Source organism: Salvia hispanica, chromosome 1 (genome assembly GCF_029641045.1).
Source record: "Salvia hispanica isolate PSC_SH4W2 chromosome 1, Shi_PSC_v1, whole genome shotgun sequence".
Taxonomy (NCBI): Eukaryota; Viridiplantae; Streptophyta; class Magnoliopsida; order Lamiales; family Lamiaceae; genus Salvia; species Salvia hispanica.
In genome coordinates, this window is record NC_142692.1 from 55,215,758 (window position 1) to 55,237,009 (window position 21,252).

The 21,252-nt window shown below is 34.1% G+C and overlaps 1 protein-coding gene across 2 annotated transcripts; it reads left to right on the forward strand.

Annotated features, from left to right (window-relative positions):
- The first annotated feature begins 2,814 nt into the window (after positions 1–2,814).
- LOC125223353 (uncharacterized) lies at positions 2,815–11,713 on the forward strand. Of its 2 annotated transcripts, none has more exons than XM_048126468.2 (15): positions 2,815–2,962; positions 3,177–3,294; positions 3,368–3,428; positions 3,659–5,171; positions 5,251–5,282; positions 5,408–5,540; positions 5,880–5,977; positions 6,547–6,591; positions 7,580–7,685; positions 8,388–8,514; positions 9,194–9,309; positions 9,731–9,807; positions 10,669–10,803; positions 10,991–11,059; positions 11,230–11,712. In XM_048126468.2, exons 2-15 carry the CDS (start codon positions 3,185–3,187, stop codon positions 11,500–11,502), a joined length of 2,895 nt encoding a protein of 964 aa, XP_047982425.1. In that variant the 5' UTR covers positions 2,815–2,962; positions 3,177–3,184; the 3' UTR covers positions 11,503–11,712. The 2 variants fall into 2 exon arrangements, with proteins under 2 accessions (XP_047982425.1, XP_047982426.1); XM_048126469.2 differs by having other exon boundaries at positions 2,823–2,962; positions 3,182–3,294; positions 11,230–11,713.
- The last annotated feature ends 9,539 nt before the right edge of the window (positions 11,714–21,252 follow it).

Here is a 21,252-nt window from a genome sequence, read left to right on the forward strand (position 1 = left end):
TAATATAAGTTATAATTGGAATATTACGAGCAGCCACTACAGAAGTAATATTGAACTCTCCCCATCCAAATCCGAAATTACAAGTAATCCGGGTTTCCGTTTAACTTTCATTTCCCGTGCTTAAGATTAAAATGTCCATTAATTAATTAATGTCTGCTATTGACTTAATTAATTAACTTCTTATTAATTCCAAGAGTGGACTTAGCATGAAACGCTTATTTATTATTCATAGAGTAATCACACTCCAACTAGCTAGGTTCCGAATAATAAAACCTTGTTTCGCGCTCCTCTTGAGGACATTATCAAACGAGACTCAGCTCGCGCACGATTCAATATAATAGCAATCCTAGCACCGCTAGATATCGATCACCACTGCCCAATATATCAGGATAATTGGGTTACGAAAAACCCGCACCATTTGATAAGTCAAAGCAGTGCATAATCAATACCGTATGCTCAATGCTAACCTACATTGATTAAGAAATAAATATTTATCAAGACCTCGCCTTTCAGTAGATAGCCTAAGGCAAGTCTTGCTGTTAGATCCGTTCAGTGCTATATCACACCAATGTCATCTTATTTCAGTAAGACTTAGAAATATGCGGACTGATATTGCAACCTTTCTCGATGGGTAGTCAAATTCCATCTAGGTTGTGAAATTCATCTTTTTCTTTGTTTAGAACTGACCGTGTTACCTTAAAGTGGACGGCGCCCACAACCGGTCTACTAAAACAAAGACTTAGACTTTGTTAAGTTAACTTATACATTTAAACATGCATTAACATCCATTAAATGTAAAACATAACAACATTATGACAAAAATAATCTGTTTTATTTATTGGAAAATAAAATAAGAGTTTTACAGCATTCAATCACTCGAAACGTGATTTCTAGTATACAAACTCTAACATGCTTGTGCCTTCTCCACGTGACGTTCTTCATACTCAACCACAAATCTTCTAATCTGTATCTCGAACTCATATAATGACCTTTGGATGGGCAAAGCTTGTCAGAATCCTCTCATCTCTCTTACTTTATCCTCTCATCTCTCTTACTTTATCCTCCCTCTTACTTTATCCCCTCTCTTACTTTTTTTCTTCCTTTCTCTTTCTTACTTTACTCTTTCCCTTACTTTACTATCAATAGTTTAATTCACTAAACATTATTACCTAAATTCTTGTGCCAAAATAGAAACGTTTCGCTTAGGACGGGATGTAGGGAGTATCTCTTTGTTAGATCCGTTCAATGTTCTACCACAATAGTGTCATCTTATTTTGTTAAAGCTTGGGAAATACACAAGCTGACACTTCAACCTTTCGTGATAGGTAGTCAAGACCTATCTAGATTGTGAAATACACTTTTCTTTTGTTAAGAGCTGACTGTTATATTAAAGAGAGCTTTGCCCACAACAAGTATTATAATATGTCGATAAAATATAAATTAAATACCATTTAAATAGATGATAAAAATATCGACTAGTACATTTCGTCGGTACTGCCAAAGAACAAGTATCCATCGGTAAAGTTGATGGTGACTATGGCGTCAAGGAATCGTGCCAAATTTCTTCGGAGATACGTAGGTAAACCTGTCTAAGATTTTAACGGCAAAAATTCCATGAAAAAATTGTTGATTTACTCCACTTTTTTGTAGAGTGTTGCGACACATGGAGAATTTAGAGGGAAGCATGCAATTTTGAAGATGATTTAAAATGAATAATGTGAGATTAATGTTGATATTGCTGCATCTCTCTTTAACTATACATAACTTTAGTGATCCAATGAGGATCTCGTGAGTTCGATCATGATCTGTTTTTGGGACTCACGTTCAAACACTAACTTATTGTTTACACACAAGTTACTTTAAGTATTGCTTCCAATATAATACTGGAACTCCACATACTATTCAACTGTAAAAATTTTAAGCTAATTATAAAAAAAAAACAATAAATCTCACTTTACTGCTACAAGCTATCCCGGTGTTATATGGCCTTTTTGCATAAAATTACCTAAATATTAGATCATTTCGACATGGTGATATTTGATCCTCACTAATGATTCCATTTGTTTGAGCCTCATGGTTTTTCAATTGTGATTTATCCATAGGACACTGAATTTCCATTAAAAATTACTCCCTCCATCCCGCTTAAGATGACACGTTTTCCTTTTTAGTTTGTCCCAATTAAGATGACACATTTCCTTTTTTGAAAACTTTCTCTCCCTAATTAATATAATTAACCACTTTTTCTCACTCTTATTAAAATATTCATCTTTCTTTCTCTCTCTATTTTAATATTTACATCCACATTTTCTCTCTCCAATTAAACTCTTTAACCAATAACTCCTAAACCCCGTGCCGACCAAGCAATGTGTCATTTTAGCTGGGACAGAGAGAGTATCATAAAACAAATGATTGTGTACTATGTAAAAATCCCATATTGTAATATTCAAATTGAGAGCATGTCAAATAGAAGAAGTAAATGAAGAGTTAAAGAAAAATAATTACTATATTTACTTCTTTTTTAAAAAAAATTATTTTCGAAGGGAATATTTATTTAAGAATGTATTATAACTTCTTCAATTTTGAAAATATATCTTTACCTTTTTTTTAAAAATAAAAAATAAAAAAATAAAAAAATTAATTATTTTTATTTGTCTTTCAATCTACCTTCCTCTATTGAAATTTATTACTCCACTTTTTATCTAAATAACTTAGTTAATCTATCAAATAATAATATTGGTATTTTTTAAGTGGTTGGCTAATTAATTGAGCAAGGACAGTCATGTCTTTTTATGTTTTGTGGACAACAGATGTTCATCAAAAAGTGCAGAACCTTTTTCAGTTCTCTCCCCGCCATTTGTCTGCTTCTTCTTCTCCATTTTTACAACTTAAAATCACTGTTTGCATGCATTTTTACATCGTTACTTTCTTCCATTCACTAATGCACTGAACAAATTTTGTGCAGGTGGCTTCATCTTCTCTTAATTTCTGTTTTATTGATTCATCTCTGATTGTCGATGTTTAAAATACTCAAATTGAATATCTCTGTGGATATGACGCAATTTGTTGCATCGATAATGTGCTTTGTTGCTTTAATTTGTGTTGGATGAATTTGTTAATTTTCAGTTTTAGTCGTCGAGATGCTGTAATTTTCTCTTACGGTCGCATTGTTATTGTAGGGTAGAATATGAGTGCAGCGTTTACTACTTTGTTATGCAACCGGTATGTTTTGTGTGGCGCGCAATTTCGACGCGGTTTCTATTTTGAGCTCAATCGGCGGCCACTTATTGAAAAGAGGTCACAATTTATTAAAACCTTACTATTGTTGTGGGAATTCTGCTCACTTTTGTCAATTTCTCAACTCTTCCAGAAAACTATTTGGTGCGGATGCTCGGCTCCATAGATCAAGATATGTTGTTTGTTCCATAACGGTATGCATCACCACGGAAAATTTTACTTCTGTTTGATATAAATACAACAGCAGGGGACGGTATGTGGATATATGCCTATCAGTGAGGTCTCTTCTGTTAAAACAATGTCACTGATCCTTGTTTATCACTTTACTTGTCATTTTTGGATTAGCTTGTATGAGGATTTACGTTTTTCTGTTGAATGTAAAGTCCAATACATAATGATATGTAGTTACTATTTGGAACTGCAGAGTGATTCTGGAGACATTCGCCCAACATTTGTTGACGAGGAGAGTAGTAATTCGTCAGAGAGTATTGAGTTCCAGCAGACTGATGAAGATGAGCTTTTAGCAACTCAAATTGCACTAGCTGATGCCCGAGCCCGCGAACAAGCATTTGAAAAGGAGAGGGGTATATTGCTTGAGAAATTGGCTCAAGCGGAAGCTAAACAGCATGAGTATGCAGCTGCTATAATGCATGAAAAGGAGATGGTCGTAGCAGAACTCGAGGCTGCAAAAGACCTTTTTCATAAGAAGCTACAGGAGTCTGTAGATGAGAAATTCGACTTAAAGTCCAAGCTTATCCTTGCAAAACAAGATGCTGTCGAACTTGCAGTTCAAGTCGAGAAGTTAGCTGAGATTGCTTTCCAGCAGGCCACGTCTCACATTTTAGAAGACACCCAACTGCGAGTTTCTGCTGCTGAAACTTCTGCAGCAGATGCTACTTACCGGAGTGAAGAACAAATTCGAAGTGCGACTGAAGGCACCTTACTTTCTATAGTTGATCAGGGAAAATCTGCCATAGCTAAGGCTTTAGCTGTTGCCAAAGCAGCTGATGATCGTGCAAAAAGTTATGTGGCGGCTCCTATTGATGATTCGAAATTAATTGATGAAATTGCATCAATCAAGTTTCAGAATGTTAAGTTACAACGAGAAATGTATGATTTAGAATCTCAACTACTGGTTTACGAAAATGAGTTCAACAAGTTGAAGTTAGAGTTAGATCATAGCCGCCAGCAAGCGACTGCTCATGAACTCCGAGCACGTGATGTTGAGAAAAATCTGGTTGAGATTCAGGAGTCAAACAGGAAATCAGCTCTTAAGCAGGAGGAGGAACTCAAATTGTTGTTTGATAAAATAAAAGAGGATGCTGTGGAAAGAGGGAACTCAACTTCAAATGCTTTCAAGGCAGAGTTGGAAACTCTCAAGTCTGCTGTTAAAGCAGCAAAAGAAACAGCCCGGTCCAAAGATGAGGCTTATTTAAGAAGATCTGAAGCATTGCAAAGATCTCTGATAACATCTGAAGCTGCCTCTATAATGTGGAGGCGAAGAGCAGAATTAGCAGAAACGTTGTTGTTGAAGCAAGTCCCACTTGGAGAAAGGAACGAAGATTCAACTTATGTGGTTAATGGTGGGCGAGTAGAACTTCTAATGGATGATAATTCCAGAAAACTGAAACTACTGACTGATGGTCCTCGCAGAGAGATACCTGAGTGGATGTTAAGAAAGATTCAATCCATCTGTCCGAGGTTTCCCCCTAGGAAAACTAGTTTATCCGAAGCCAAAATATCAAACTTCAAATCTTTGGAGTTGCCTAAACCTGACGAAGTCTGGTCCATCGCACTAGAAAAGCCAAAGGAAGGAGATACTCTGGTTGAGCATGTGATGGAAAAAGAAGTTATTGAAAAGAAACGGAAAGCTTTGGAACGTGCTCTTCAAAGAAAAACTATTCAGTGGCAGAGAACTGCTGAAGAGACAAAACTAGGTATTGGCCTACTGATGTACTCCACATGAATGTATATTTTGAAGCATGCCTTTTCTTAAATTTTCCTGCCTTGCTACAGAGCCAGGAACTGGTACCGGACGTGAGATAGTGGTTAGTATACTTTTCTGCTAATTATTCATTTTAAATTGTATGGTTCATGCTCTTTAAATAACTGCATCTGTCTGGATAAGTGTGTATTGTTAAAGCAATGTAATATTCAATTTTTTCTTTTGAAGTTTCAAGGTTTCAACTGGGAGAGCTGGAGAAGACAGTGGTACCTCGACCTGGCTCCTAAGGCTGCTGATTTGTCACGCTCTGGCATAACTGCAGTATGGTTCCCACCACCCACAGAATCTGTTGCACCACAAGGTCTCCTCCTAGCCCCCGGTCCCTGATATATTATGAGCACCCCTTTTGAAATACATTATGGGCAGGCACCCCTTTTGAAATAATTCTTAGATTCATGACTTCCGTAATTGCTTTGTAATTAGATAACTTGTGCCTTAGACATGTGAAAAAGGACTTCATTGAGAAACATGAAGCCACTGCTATAAACCATTCTCTAATGATTCTGAGAGTTACCGCTGCTCTTCTTTTACATTTTTTATGTACAAAGATAAAGTATCTGTAATGTAAGCCCCAATTGTTATTTTCAGCTCTGCTGAACTTCTATTAAGTGAATTTCTGAAAGGACAGAATCAACTGCAGGGTATATGCCATCTGACCTGTACAACCTCAATTCAGCTTATGGTTCTGAAGAAGAATTAAAGCATTGTATAGAGGAAATGCGTAATCATGATATCCTGGTACAAACCTATGCATTGACTTGGTATAATCATCTTGACTGTGTGGCTAAAATTTTATTTTAGTTGTCTGCACACGTAAGTATCATGTTCGTGATGCGAAAGTATGTTTTGTATATCATACCACATATTCAGGTTACTGTTTATGGAAACCGCCCTCAAAATATTAACTACGTTAAGGGTCATACACTGTGATTTATTTTCATTCTTCTTTTTCATGTGTAGTTTCTTCTTGTGTTTATTCATAAGGAACCAATTTGCATCTGTTATTTTGGGTCTCTTTTTCTTACCTTCTCTTTCTTGTTATTGAAGTAGTGAAATTAGTTTCTTGTCAGTGTCTATTTAGACTCTGATTTTTCTTTCCTAAGAAGTAGATTCTCTTGTGCGATAATGATATTTTTCAGTAATACATGTGTGATCTATGTGTTTAGAAAGTGTAATTTATTTTCACCCGAGAAGTGGGAATGCACACTGTTCAGTATCTCATGATATATTTGTTGCAAATAATTCTTGTGAACAAATATCTTTGTCTCTTATATCTGCATGATCACGTCATGTTTCCATTGCTGCAGACCCTGGGAGACGTTGTACTGAATCACCGATGTGCTCAGAAGCAGGTACTTTGTTCCCGTAGATTACTTTTCCTATTTGCTTCATAGGACATCCTTGACCATCTCTACATCCAAGTTGTTAGTTGGGTGCCACTAATGTGACATGATTGTATGAAACCACCTCAATTTTGAGAATAAACTTGTATGCAGGCGGTGGCACATTTTATTTCCACGAACAGATATTGTGGAAGGATCATAGTATATGTATGCAGAGCAAACATGCATCACACTGCATAACACCTACTCTCTTGTAACTGAGCATAATTTCTGGGTTCAACTGCACTGCCTCTAGAAATTGCATTTCACTTCCTTATTATTCGGGTTATTGGTGGGCAGCTTGTAGTTAAAATATCTTTCATGTGATCCTGTAGGTGGATATAGTAAGCGTTGTCTCCACGTACCACAGCCTTGCTTCTCATTGTAATTGATAAGCATAAGATAGAAAGTCCTAACTTAACCCAAAACCATGGTAAAAGGTAAAGAGTTGACTCCCTCTTATATGCTATTCCACACTTGTGTGAAACCAATGTGGGATCGTATTAGTAATTGCCATTGTAAACCAGCCAAGACGTATATTACTCCCTTTGTCCCTGTAGTAGAGGTGTTTCTTTTGGGCACGGAGATTAATAAAAGATTGTTTAGTTAGTTGAGTAAGATGAGAATAACGTACGAGAGAATAAAATAGATAATTGAAGAGTGAGTAAAGTAGGAGAGAGAATAAAGTAAGAGAGATTAAATATGATATTTTTTACCATAAAAGGAAATGACTCAACTATAATGGGACAACCCAAAAGGAATATGACTCAACTACGGGACAAAGGGAATGCTATTTTTTTTTTCTCTCATCTTTTGGTTATAAATGTATTTATGTTTGTTGGTGTTGTTGCTCAAGGTACATCAGTATAATAAGCCTCGGAGTCTTTTTGTTTTAATCTTTGAAAACTGGCCAAGTCTCAGCTCAAGGTTCTAAACCCTGTAATATGATTATTTACAGAGTCCGAATGGAGTGTGGAATATATTTGGAGGCAAGCTTGCCTGGGGGCCTGAAGCAATTGTATGCGATGACCCAAATTTCCAAGGACGTGGCAATCCCTCTAGTGGTATGACTACTACATTCAGTGTTATCATTGAAAAGTATCATAGGAACATCTAAAGTGTTCTCAGCACTATACTTTATGTATTTATATCGAGATCCCTATTATATCTGAGTGCATTAACTAGGCATGGCACTACAGCAGTATGCATATACATTAAAGTTTTGTCGCCCATGACATTGCTTGAAAAACTCATAAAGACAATCTACCACTGTTTCCACAGTTCACTAGGGCAGTTAGTTGGCCTTTGGATGTTCTTCTTTTTACTACTCAATTCCTGCTGTAGTTTGGCATTATCATTGATATAATGTGGAATTTAGCACAAAAGTGAAATTAAGTCTTGCTCATCTTATGAAGCTGGCTACCAAACTTTTTTACCATTAATGTTAGTTTTTATCAATGCTTTGCCATACAGTATCAATAGAAAGTGTAAGCAGCATATTTGCAGATAACATCTGTTTATAATCATCGTCAGGATGCCCCTGAAGTATTATTATTTACTGGTGTATACAAGAATGAACTCACATTCTAACTAGAATGCACATTCTGAAACTAATCTGATGTTAGTAAATTTGCTATTTTCTGTAACATTTTTAGTTCTACTGTTATTTCTATTGGTTTTCCTGCTATCTAACAAAGATTGATTAATCTGAGATGGTAATCTGTAAATTCATTAATGTTCACTACTTTTTGCTTCTGGTAAAACAGGTGATATTTTTCACGCGGCACCAAATGTTGATCACTCACAGGATTTTGTACGAAAAGACATAAAAGAGTGGCTAAACTGGCTCAGAAATGATATTGGGTTTGACGGATGGCGGCTGGATTTTGCTAGGTGATTTTTTTTTTAATTGTATCAATCATGCCAGTTCAGTTCTATATGAACTCTTTCCTTAACACTTTTCCACCTAGCTTTCTGGAATTTTCACTTAGGCACATGGAAGTTGACAGTTGTCTAATGCTTGAGCAGATTCGCTCGTATATGTCGAAAAGTGCAACTTTTCTAACCTTTTTTTCTTTCGAAAGTGCAAGTATGTGAGCAAAAATCATAGGAAATTGCAGAAAATACATGCTTGTATCCTGTAGGTGCCAAGTACAAATTTTGCAAAATAGATGGTAGAATGAAATGACTGAGAAATCCCATATGCAGACCATATATGTGTCTAACTCTCTCTCTCTCTCTCTCTCGTTTAAATAAAGGATGAAATTACAAGAAAATGTGTTCTAGTAGGGTTGATGTTCAGATTCTTACAAGAATATGCCTAAAATCTGAAAGCCCACTTCTCCAATACAACTAAATATTTTCATGTGCTCGACATTGAACGATGAATTTGGTATCAGGAATCTGTTCGGTTGATGATTTTACTTTTACTGTTTTGACCAAATATAGATCTTCTGTTGGTGGCCGTAGTCTGATAATAAAAACTCTCATATCTCACAGTTATTGATATTCAATAGTGTAACTTCAGTTCACCATGGTGTGTTATTGCCAACATTACTTACTTTCCTGGCAGGGGCTTCTCTGGTGGTTACGTAAAAGAATATATTGAAGCTTCAAATCCTGCATTTGCCATTGGAGAATACTGGGATAGCCTTGCTTATGAAGGTGGTAATTTGTGTTATAATCAAGGTAACTAACATGATCTCTTCAAATTCTTGAGAATAAGAACACCAAATTTAAGACTCAACCAACCAGTTGTGAACTCTTTGATCGGTTGATCTAATATGGACTGCCTTAAAGCAAATATTTGTCTATATGTAAATGTACTTCAATCTTTTGATAGAATTTGTCTAATCAAGTCACGAACGCACTTGTACACCTCATTTAATTGATGGAAACACTTGAGCCAAAAATATATGGTCTGAAACATAGCACCTGTAATTCTACATAGAGGTTCCTAACTCATAGTGGAACTTTGTATTAGCAATGGAGCTTAAGCTTTAGATGTGTGCATTTTCATGTTGAATCTTTCCCTTCTGATGCCTATGCCTTTTATATGTACAACCTAGTTTCACTGCATCCATTTCTATGTTGTTTCATATGCCTGCAGATTCTCATCGACAACGCATTGTTAACTGGATCAATGCTACTGGTGGTACTTCTTCAGCATTTGATGTCACAACAAAGGTTGTTTTGGTCATTAGCTTGGCTGACTTTCTGCTTTTAGTTATCTTCAGCATCTTAATTTTCTTTGATATATGTTTAACCAGTAGGCAAATGCAGTAAGATTTCTAAATATTACTCCGTCCACAAAAATTAGACAGTTTTACCATTTTGGACTGTCTGCCAATATTTGACTAATTCCAAAAAATGGAAAGTTTTAAACCAATATTAACCATACACATCATTCTAAATGTGGACCCCACAATCCACTAACACTACTTCCACCTTACTTTACCAATTATGCATTAAAACCCTTGCCATTTACAACTTTGTCTTTTTTTTTTTTTTTGGGGGGGGGGGGGGGGGGGTTATTATTCATACCAAGTAATCAAAAAAACTTTGTTTATCAAAATCTGAACTCAAATACTTCTGTTTCCACCCTTTATCTTGTTCCATTAGCATTCTATATGCCTAATCAGACACTATTAGTTCGAGCATAGTTACTAAAATAACTTTTCAAAGCAAGTCATATATCACCCAAGGTGATACCAAAATGTCTAGCTAGTGGTGATATGTGCCAATTCAGCTCCAGAGAGCATTGGTTTTTAAATTTACCGTTTCCGGAATGAGGTTGTGGAAAAGTATTTCTGTTATAGATTTATTTACCGAGGAAGACCAATTAACAGGATTAATAAAATAAGCACATCAAAACGATTTAGAACCTTACTTTACATCTCCAGTAAATATTCCCTGGACTATGAACTCTCGGAAAAAGCAAGATTCTTTCCAGCTAAATCTTGTCTTCACCTAAGTCTGTAAATGGATGTTATGATCTTCTTGCTCTCAACTTCACCATGGATGATGACTTTTAAACTATTGTTTTAGGGTATCCTTCATTCCGCATTGCATAACCAGTATTGGCGATTAATTGATCCTCAAGGGAAACCTACAGGAGTAATGGGATGGTGGCCTTCTCGTGCTGTCACATTCTTGGAGAATCATGATACTGGATCGACACAGGTTCTCTTTCTCTCTCTACACACACACACACACACACACACACATCGTGTGTGTATTCACGCTGTGCAACTTGCTCATATTTTGGACATATCTAGCACTAAACAAGAGTTGGACGCTGTTTCATCATGCAGCATAATGTTTGACCAACAAATTTAACTGCTCGAAGTTTGATAAATTTTGTTTGCAGGGTCATTGGCCATTTCCAAGGGATAAGCTTATGCAAGGATATGCGTACATCTTAACGCATCCTGGGACAGTAAGTGGTGTTTTTTAAAAGAAATGTTGTTTTCTTTCGGTTAAATTGTTGTCCGTACAAAACTATTATATCTATTTTATCCCCTATTGATTCTTCTTGTAAGAACTTCTGTTTCATAGGTTTAGACAGCATTTCAACTGCTATTGTTAACGGCATGTGTTTATCTGCAGCCTGTCATATTCTATGACCACTTCTACGATTTTGGAATCCGGGACGTAATAACTGAACTGATTGAAGCTCGGAGGCGGGGTGGAATCCACTGCCGCAGCCCATTGAAAATACTCCATGCAAACGACGATGGATACGTTGCTAAAGTTGGAGAAACACTGGCGATGAAGCTTGGACATTTTGATTGGAACCCTTCTAAGGAAGTTCACTTGGATGGGAGCTGGCAGAAGTTTGTGGACAAATGGTCAGACTATCAACTGTGGTTGAGGCAATAACGACCATGATTCGGGCAGCTTTTTTTCTGATTTGAGTAAAATATGGTATGTATAAAATGTATGATTCCCATTCTTGAGGGTAATTTACCAATATGTGTTTGACCAAATATTACATTCGAAGCTGATGAGTTAATTGCATAAAATGTTAAGTTGTAAAAATGCAAGCAAGATGGAGATGCAGGGGATCGAAATCCGTGCCTCTCGCAAAAAGCCAGAGCTCTACCATTTGAGCTACATCTCTTGTTAGACTTTACATTGTCCCAGGGAGAGAGAGAAAAAAAAAGTGATAAAGTATTGTTAGTGGAAATGAATTCCACCTTATCGAGAGAAAAAAGTTTTTAAAATTAGAAAGTGCATATTATTGTGGAAAAGACTAAAAAAGAAAGCGTGCATGTTTTTGTGGGATGGAGAGTGTATTTAATAAGTTACATAAGCTTTGAAATCAATACTTGTTCCGATTTTGGAATACATAAGTAATTAACTATTTATCGAGGTAAGTTGCATCTCTATGCCTAGGTTTGATTTGTAAACTCGTAGTACTCTCTCCGTCCTTCTGTAGCTGAGTCGTATTCCTTTTTGGATTATCTCACTGTAGTTGAGTCATTTCCTTTTTTAGCAAAAAAGTACTTTACTCTTTCTTCATCTCTCTACCCTTTTCCTATCTACTTTATTCTCTATTTACTTAACTCATTTAAAACAATTTTTTAAATTCCGTATCGAAAAGAAATGTTACTATAAAGGGACGGAGGGAGCGTCATGCAGCATGACTAGTCTCAAAATTGCAACCATTTATACTTGAAATAGGCGATACTGTCGCAACATTTGACCTCTTACTCAATGATGTTGCTTTTTTTTTTTTTTGCCAAATTTATACAAAATGTTCAATTATGTTCACTTAAGAGCATCTATAATAGTGCTCCCAATACTGGACAGAATCCATTTTCTTTTACCACGCCAGTATTTTAAATTCTAGCCCAACACCTGCAATAGAGTCAGTCTCGAATTCATCCCCAAAATCCTATGACAACTTATTTCTTCATTTTTCAACTTTTTAAAGTTTTTAAGTTAGTCAAAAATACTCCTTCCATCCTTTTGTAGTAGAGACATTTCTTTTCGGCACGAGATTTAAGAAAAATTGTTTTAAATGAATTAATTAAATGGAGAACAAAGTAAAAAAGGAAAAAGGTAGAGAGATAAATAGAGAGTAAAGAACATTTAGCCAAAAAAGAAAATGATCCAGCTACGATGGGACAACCCAAAAAAGAGTGCGACTCAGCTGCAAAGGGATGAAGGGAGTATAAAATAGCAAATAATACTCCCTCCGTCTCCCTCCGTCCCACGAAAATATACCATATTTCCCCTAAAAACTAAAACTAACCAACACAAATGGATCACCAACCTTGTTCGCCTTGGTTGAACAACCTTCAAATCTTTACCCCTCACCCCCAAAGTAGGAGTTAAAGCAGGTAAGCAATAAAGTGTTTGTCGTAAAAACAAAGAATTAAAATTACAGTCATGGGATAATGCCCTTAGTCTCGAATCCAAGCTAAAAATATTAAATCATAAAATAAATATTGAAGATCATATTGGGATAATGAGGGAAATTAGCTATGCTCGTGATTTTTTAGTAATAATTATTGCCATGTACTTTATAGAAAACCCCAGAGAAGAATATACAAGTTGATCTATTGTTTTAACTAATATTCAAACACAAATTTCATATGGCAAAAGATTGATTGAATAAAGTTTCAAAAGCAAGAAAAGAAGACAAAAGTCACACGTGGGGAGAGAAGACAAGTAGCGAGAATCCCGCAGTTATAGATATGTGTAGTACTCATTTCAAATAATGCATTAGTAGTGGATATGTATAGTACTCATTTCAAATAATGCACTAGTAGTGGATTATTTCATATGGCAAAAGATTGATTGAATAAAGTTTCAAAAGCAAGAAAAGAAGACAAAAATCACACGTGGGGAGAGAAGACAAGAAGCGAGAATCCCGCAGTTATAGATAATGTATAGTACTCATTTCAAATAATGCACTAGTAGTGGATATGTATTGACAAAATCTATGCTCTCACCCTCCTTCCTCTGTAATCAACCCATGTTTTGAAGCCATTATCTAGTAAATAGGAACTCCTTGGTTAGTTATAAACTATAAACCCCTTAATAAAGTGCTGCAATGAATAAGGTATCCAATTACTAATAAAACAGACTTAATAAATAGACTTTAAAATGACAAAATATTTTCCAAAAGTCGACCTCAAGTCAGGATTCTGGCAAATACAAATAGCTGTATAAGATAAGTACTACTCCCCCCGTCCCAGCTAAGATGACACATTCCTTAGCCGTCACGTGATTTTAGGAGTTATTGGTTAATGTGTTTAATTGGAGTGGGAAAAGGTGGGTGGAAGTATTAAAATAGAGAGAGAAAGAAAGATGAATATTTTAATAGGGGTGAAAAAAAATGGTTGGGTATATTAATTGGAGAGGGAAAGTTTCCAAAAAAGTAAATGTGTCGTCTTAGTTGGGACAAACTAAAAAGGAAAACGTGTAATCTTAAGTGGGACGGAGGGAATATAAAACTGCTTTAACCGTTCCCTTCGACCATTATGAACATGATATTAGTAAAACTGTCATATAATGCCCTTTTGTTTCAAAAATACTCCCTCAGAATTTCAAAGGATTTTTTGAATGATATCCTAAATCCTTATAGTTTATATAGATGATGTTTTAATTTTTTCTCAAGATTTAGATCAACATATAAAACATTTAAATATATTCCTAAAGACAATAGGAAAAAATGGTTTAGTCATTTCCACTCCAAAATGAGATTATTCCAGAGTAATATCAAATTTGTTAGGACATGATATTAGTATAGGTACTTTCAAACATATTAGCAAATCTTTATCTTTCACGGATAAGTTCCCCGATGAAATCAAAGAAAATGAATCAGTTACATAGGTTTTTATGAGGCTTAAACTATATTTCTGATTTCTTCCTAGATCTAAGAAAGACTTGAAAGATTGTATATCAAAGACACAAGAAAAACCCTCCTAACTGGTCTAAAGAGAATACCAATGTAGTAAGAACTATAAAACAACAAATAAAGACTCTCCCATGTTTAGGGATCCCCAAACCTAAAGCCATTATGACTGTAGAAACGGATGCCTCAAATGTAGGATATAGGGGAATGTTAAAACAAAAAATTGATTCAACAGAACAATTAGTTAAATACATGTACATGGAATGATGCTCAAGTGAATTATTCCACAATTAAAAAGAAATTTTGTCGATAGACTTATGCATTTCAAAATTCCAAGATGATCTTTATAATAAGAATTTTTTATTAAGAATTGATTGTCAATTAGCCAAAGAAGTTCTTATTAAAGATGTCCAAAGTATAGTTTCATACCAAATTTTTGCAAGATGGCAAGCTCTCCTTTCTGTTTTTGATTTTGAAATAGAATATATATCTAAGAGAAAATAATTCTCTTCCTGATTTTCTAACAAGAGAATTTTTACAAGGTACTAGCCATGGACCAGGGAAAGAGAAAGATCCAGACCGCAAAAGATTATGAAATAATTGATTCAAAGTCCATTGTCCCATCTTCATACCCTATAACTCCTCAAAAGCAGGTTGTTTCGAACAGATTCTCCCCTCTTCAAACAAGACTAGAAATTCCCTTCAAAAGCGCCCTTGCCTCACATCCCCCAAAACCTACAAACATTCAAATACCTAATTCCCCAGATCAAACTCAAAAATACTTTGTTCAAGACTGGTTTGATGACATAGGGATGACTCCTTATGTTGACTATCCGGTTGATCTCACTCAAAAGGATTTTATTCGAAACAGATTTCAAAGTCCGTCTCACCTATGGGAGACTGATAATACATTGAAAGATCAAAGATTTTATGAGTTGATTCTTGTAGACTCTCATTCCGTAGAGATAACCCATACTTGCACAGATTCAAAAAAAATCAGCTACTCAAAATGTGTTATAAAAAAGATTCATACTATTTCAACCTTTAGAGGATTACTTGAATTCAAAAACTTTTCAATCAGTCATCCAGCAAAAGGTTTCAACTACATGGATTATAACTTATAAGAATGCCCGGTTTCGAACCTTTTTTATCAGGCCCTTTAATCATTCATGGTTTTTTACCTTTCATTCCCATGTTGATAAACATTTTCCAATCTGGTTCTATGACTGGTGGAGGAAATTTGGCTCAAATCTTCATATCACCCTGCCTACTGTTCAAAAGGGTTTCGAAGTATATGTTCAATTTTCAAATGATGCCTCTTTCAAGAAACCCATCATGTTTCATGCAAAGTTCAAAGTACCATGGATCTTTGCATGAGACTCTGATAAGTAGTTCAAAGTACCATTGAAAGTTCTCACCAAAGAGTGAGGTGTTGGATCTGGATAGATTTTTCTGAACTGAAAGTCTCATGCTTTACAAGAAATTCTGAAAATCCGAATATGAAATTGCTTATAGGTATAATGGAATATCTGAAAAAGAAGCTTGTGTCCTTCTTGTTAATGGATTCACAGGCCAACTTAATAATTGGTGGGATAATGCTTTGAACTTTAAAAGCAAAGAGCAAATTTTAAATCATGTCATATATACAGAAGATCAAGATGGAGAAATTAAGGAAACAAGCGATGCTTGTAATTTCCTTGTGGTTACTATTTCAAAGTATTTCATAGGAAACCCTAGGGAAGAATATAATAGCTCCTCAATTGTTTTAACCAATTTAAAATGTCCCTCTTTATCTGATTATAGGTGGTATAAAGATGTTTTCATAACGCAAGTCCTCAAAAGAAATGATTGTAACCAGGCTTTTTGGAAAGAAAGATTTATTGCTGGATTGCCAAAATTATTTGGTGAAAGAATAATACAAAAAATCAAAGATGATATAGGAATTGAGATTATTCCTTTTGAAGAAATTACTTTTGGGCAATTATTTGCTTTTGTCATATAGGAAGAATTAGCATTGTGTATGGAAATAAAAATTCAAAACAAATATAGAAAAGATAAGCAAAAGGCTAAAAATGAATTATGATGTTTTAGCGAAATGTTTGGGATAGAAAAATTAGAAGCTCCTTCTTCAAGAATTAAGAAGAGGACAAAAACTTTCAAGAAAAAAGATTTACAAAAACCTTTTTATAATAAACCTTCTAAGAATAAACATAGAAGGACAAAACCCAGAAAGAATTATAAACCCGAAAATGATAATAGTAAAATAAAATGCTGGTTTTGTAAAAAGACTGACACACAGAAAACCAGTGTTGGAAGAAAAAGAAGAAGAATATTAAGTTGATAAGTAAATAAATCAATAGTCTTTTAAGAAATAAAAGATGATGATTCTTACTCGGATAGCGAATCTAATTCTGAAATTGAAGATATTCAAAGTTCTTCTGATGAAAGTAGCTACCATACTAGTAATAATCAAGGAAAAGACATTTGTAAAAATTGTATTAATGTTATCTCCAAAGAAGAGAAAGAAATATCTTTGATCCTTATCCAGGAAATCCCTGAAAGTGATTCAAAGGATAATTATCTGAGTAAACTTAAAGATTTAATTTTAGAAGAACCTTCCACTTCCAAGAAAACTAGGGTCAACAACCAATTTAGTTTAAATAAAATTTGGGAAAAATACCCTTACCAAAGTCTTTCCAAACAAATAACTACAAAGGATCTTCAAAATGAGATTAATACCCTTAAAAAAACAAATTAATAAAGAATTTTACGAACTACAGGAAAAGGATTTTGAACTTGAAACAAGGATAGATATTATTGAAAATAATAAAGAAATCCATGATTGGAACAATGATAATGGAAAAGATGATACTGGATCTAGCAGTAACAAAGAAAATAATTCTATAATAGTTATTCAAAAAATTAATTATCAAAAATGGCATGTAAATGTCACTCTTGTGGTTGATAATTTTAAAACAAGTATTATGGCCTTGGTTGATTCCGGAGCAGATCATAATATTATAAGAGAAGGAATTGTTCCTACAAAGTATTGTGATAAGACCAAAGAGAAATTGTTTACTGCCAATAATAGTCCTTTAAAGATAAAATATAAACTCTCTAGAGCTCATATTTGTAACAACGGTTACTGCTTTGAGAATATATTCACCATTGTTAGTGATGTCTCTTATAATATGATCCTTGGAACACCTTTTTTAACTCAAATATACCCTTTTTTATGTTAATGACATAGGAATCACTACTAAAGTCCAAGGAAGGAATTTTTTTTTAAAATTTCTCTCTCCTATTAAGAGACAATAGATTCTAAACCGTCAAAATAACTCTGTTTTTAGACAAATAAATAATATAAGTTAGAAAAGAAAACAAATTAATCTTTTGAAAGAATATTTACCTTATCAACGAATAGAAGATCAATTAAAATCCTCTAAATATATTTCAAAGATTAAAGAAATTGAGGATAAATTTATCAGCAAAGTTTGTAATAATGCCCCTAATGCTTTCTGGGACAGAAAGCAACACATAATTGATTTACCCTACTAAAAAGATTTTAGTGAACAAAACATTCCTACAAAATCTAGACCCATTCAAATGAATCAAGAACTTTTAGAAATCTGTAAAAAAGAGATTAATGAATTTCTTGTTAAAAAATTAATAAGACCTTCAAAGTCACCCTGAGTTGTTCTGCTTTTTATGTTATGAAACAAGCAGATTTAGAAAGAGGAACCCCTAGATTAGTTATAAATTATAAACCTCTTAATAAGGTCTTACAATGGATTAGATCTCCTATTCCCAATAAGAGAGATTTAATTAATAGGCTTTACAAAGCCAAGGTTTTATCCAAATTCGATCTCAAATCTGGATTTTGGCAAATCCAAGTTTCTGAAAAAGATAGGTCACAGTTCCATTCGGACATTTTGAATGGAATGTCATGCCCTTTGGTCTTAAGAATGATCCTTCAAAATTTCAAAAAATTATGAATGATATAATGAATTCTCATAGCCATTTTAGTATTGTTTATATAGATGTTATTCTAATTTTATCTCAAGATATAGACCAGCATATCAAATATTTGGATATCTTCCTTAAAACCATAGAAAAAAATGGGTTAGGTATCTCCACCCCAAAGATGAAATTATTCCAAAGAAACATCAGATTTTTAGGACATGAAATTAGTAGAGGCACTTTTAAACCCATTAGTAGGTCCATATCTTTTACTGACAAGTTCCCTGATGAAATCAAGGATAAAAATCAGTTACAAAGATTTTTAGGATGTCTAAATTACATCTCGAGAAAGAATTGTAAAATTTTATATCAAAGATAAGAGAAAACACTGCTAATTGGTCTGAGGATCACACCAAGGTCGTAAGAATCATAAAACAAAAAATAAAAACTCTTCCATGTCTAGGGATCTATTCAAATAGATGAACCATTAATAATAATAATCCAATAATAATAATAATATTAAAAAAGGGGTCTCAAATGGTATCAGAGCCATTTCGGTGGCAATGATAAGGATATATGATTATCATTATTCTCATTTAAAAGAGTTAAAAGTATTAAAAGTTTGTCTTATTATAGTTTTAGTCAAAGAAGCGTTGGAATTCAGGTTTGGTAAGCTTGTAAGGCGATTGGTAAGCCTAGTTTTGGTGTTCCACGCATAGTGTTCTCCTGTGACCAGCTTATCCCAAATTTTTGAACCTTTAACTTGAAATAACAAGTAAGTTCAGAAAATTGTGAAGCTTTAAAACTGAAAATAAAGATAATAAAAATATTGTCTTAAGTAATAAAGTTCATGTTCCAATTGATTATTCAAATTGAAGTATACCTAAAGTGAAAACTGAAAATATTTATGATATAGGACTCATTGATTTTAAGACTGCCTTTTCGATTAGAACCCATGAAGAAACCAGGAGTATTCTTCACGAATCTGATAGTTTTCCCCTACTTAATATGGAATCTGTCAGAAAATATATAGAAAATGGTTATAAATATGCTCATGTTGGTCTAGCCAAATAGCTATCTAACCTCTTGTTCACATAGGGTAGACACACCTATATATTTAGCCCTAAGAGACAAAAGATTAAAAAAGTATCAAACTTCTCTTTTAGCGATTGTTCAAACTAACATATGTATGGGCCAATCTACTTCAATTGTTCCCCAAATTTCTCAGTTGATCTTACTGACCCTATGATATTAGAATCTTTGGTTTTGGATGTTCAAATTCAAGGGGATGAATTTCATGTTTGCAAGAATTTTGCAGCATGTTCAGGATATATCTTAGACTTATGTCCTCCCAGTTAAACCCTAAATTTAGTAAGAATCCTTTTTCAAAAGGAGAAACAATCCTTTCACAAGTGGATGCAGAACAATCCACAACTTATACCCCTAAGAGACTCAAATGGAATGAAATGACCATTCTGGACCAATTTAAAATTAAAGAACCACAGTTTTCTAGAGACATTGAAAGAAGAGAACCATCTCAAATTGTTGAAGAACCAGATGTAAAGGTCACTATTAAGTTTGATAGAACAAATTCCTTCATAAATTTTAGGAATACTAGAAGATACCAGTACTATGAACATAGAGCTTATTGCTCTGACATTCATAGTACTTCAGAAAGTAAATATACTTTTAAAATGCCAATACCACAACCAACTCAAACAACAGAAGATTTTGTTGAAGATTCTTATTCTCCTACTAGAAGTACCATGGTCATAATCTCTGATGGAGATTTTGAGCCAGATATGGATTATTTAAATAAAGAATTAAGTTCTCCCTTTTACAAAGAAAAAGAAAAATGGTTTAATAAATTAGACAACAAAGTTAAAAGCAAAATTAAAAATGAATGGGTAAAAGAAATAAAGAAAATAAAATCAAACTTTCTTTTCTATGATTTTGTTGCCATCTTCCTCTCATCTGAAGGATGGTAAGACTGTTTTAGAAAACCTACTATTGAAGTTAATACAAATTTAAGTAAAAAATAGTGCTTGTCCATTATTGATACTGTTATTACAACAGTTTACCCTCCTCTTCAATTTTTAAAAATTCAATCCTACAAAGGTGAAATCATTGTAGATCCTTTCAAAAAGATCAAGAAGTCTACTGATAAGGATCCTATTGAAAATGAAGATTTACAAAGAATCATTCAACAAAATAATTACTCGAATCAAATTTTGAATTCCATTGCAAATCAATTGGATACTATTTCTAGTAATAATTTTACTCCTGCTAAGCAAAGTATTTTGAATGACACTTCAAAACCTTTATTTAAAAGTAATGATATTTTGAAAAACAATGGATCTGAAATAATCTGGGTGCCTCTCAATGGTTGAAACTAACTACTCCCTCCGTCCCGCTCAAGATGACACATTTTCCTTTTTAGTTTGTCCCAACTAAGATGACACATTACCTTTTTTGGTAACTTTCTCTCTCCAATTAATACACTCAACCACTTTTTCTCACTCTTATTAAAATATCAATCTTTCTTTATCTCTCTACTTTAATACTCACATCCATCTTCTCTCTCTCCAATTAAACACTTTAACCAATAACTACTAAAATCCCGTGCCGGCTAAGCAATGTGTCATCTTAGCCGGGACGGATGGAGTATTACATTTTGATGACTAAGTAAACAATTACATCATTGCTTACATCACAACCTATTACATTATTGGTTACCTTCCGAGAAGTAGTAATACTCTTTTGACTCTGGCAATAAACCTTTCTTTCCAGAAAGCCTGATTACA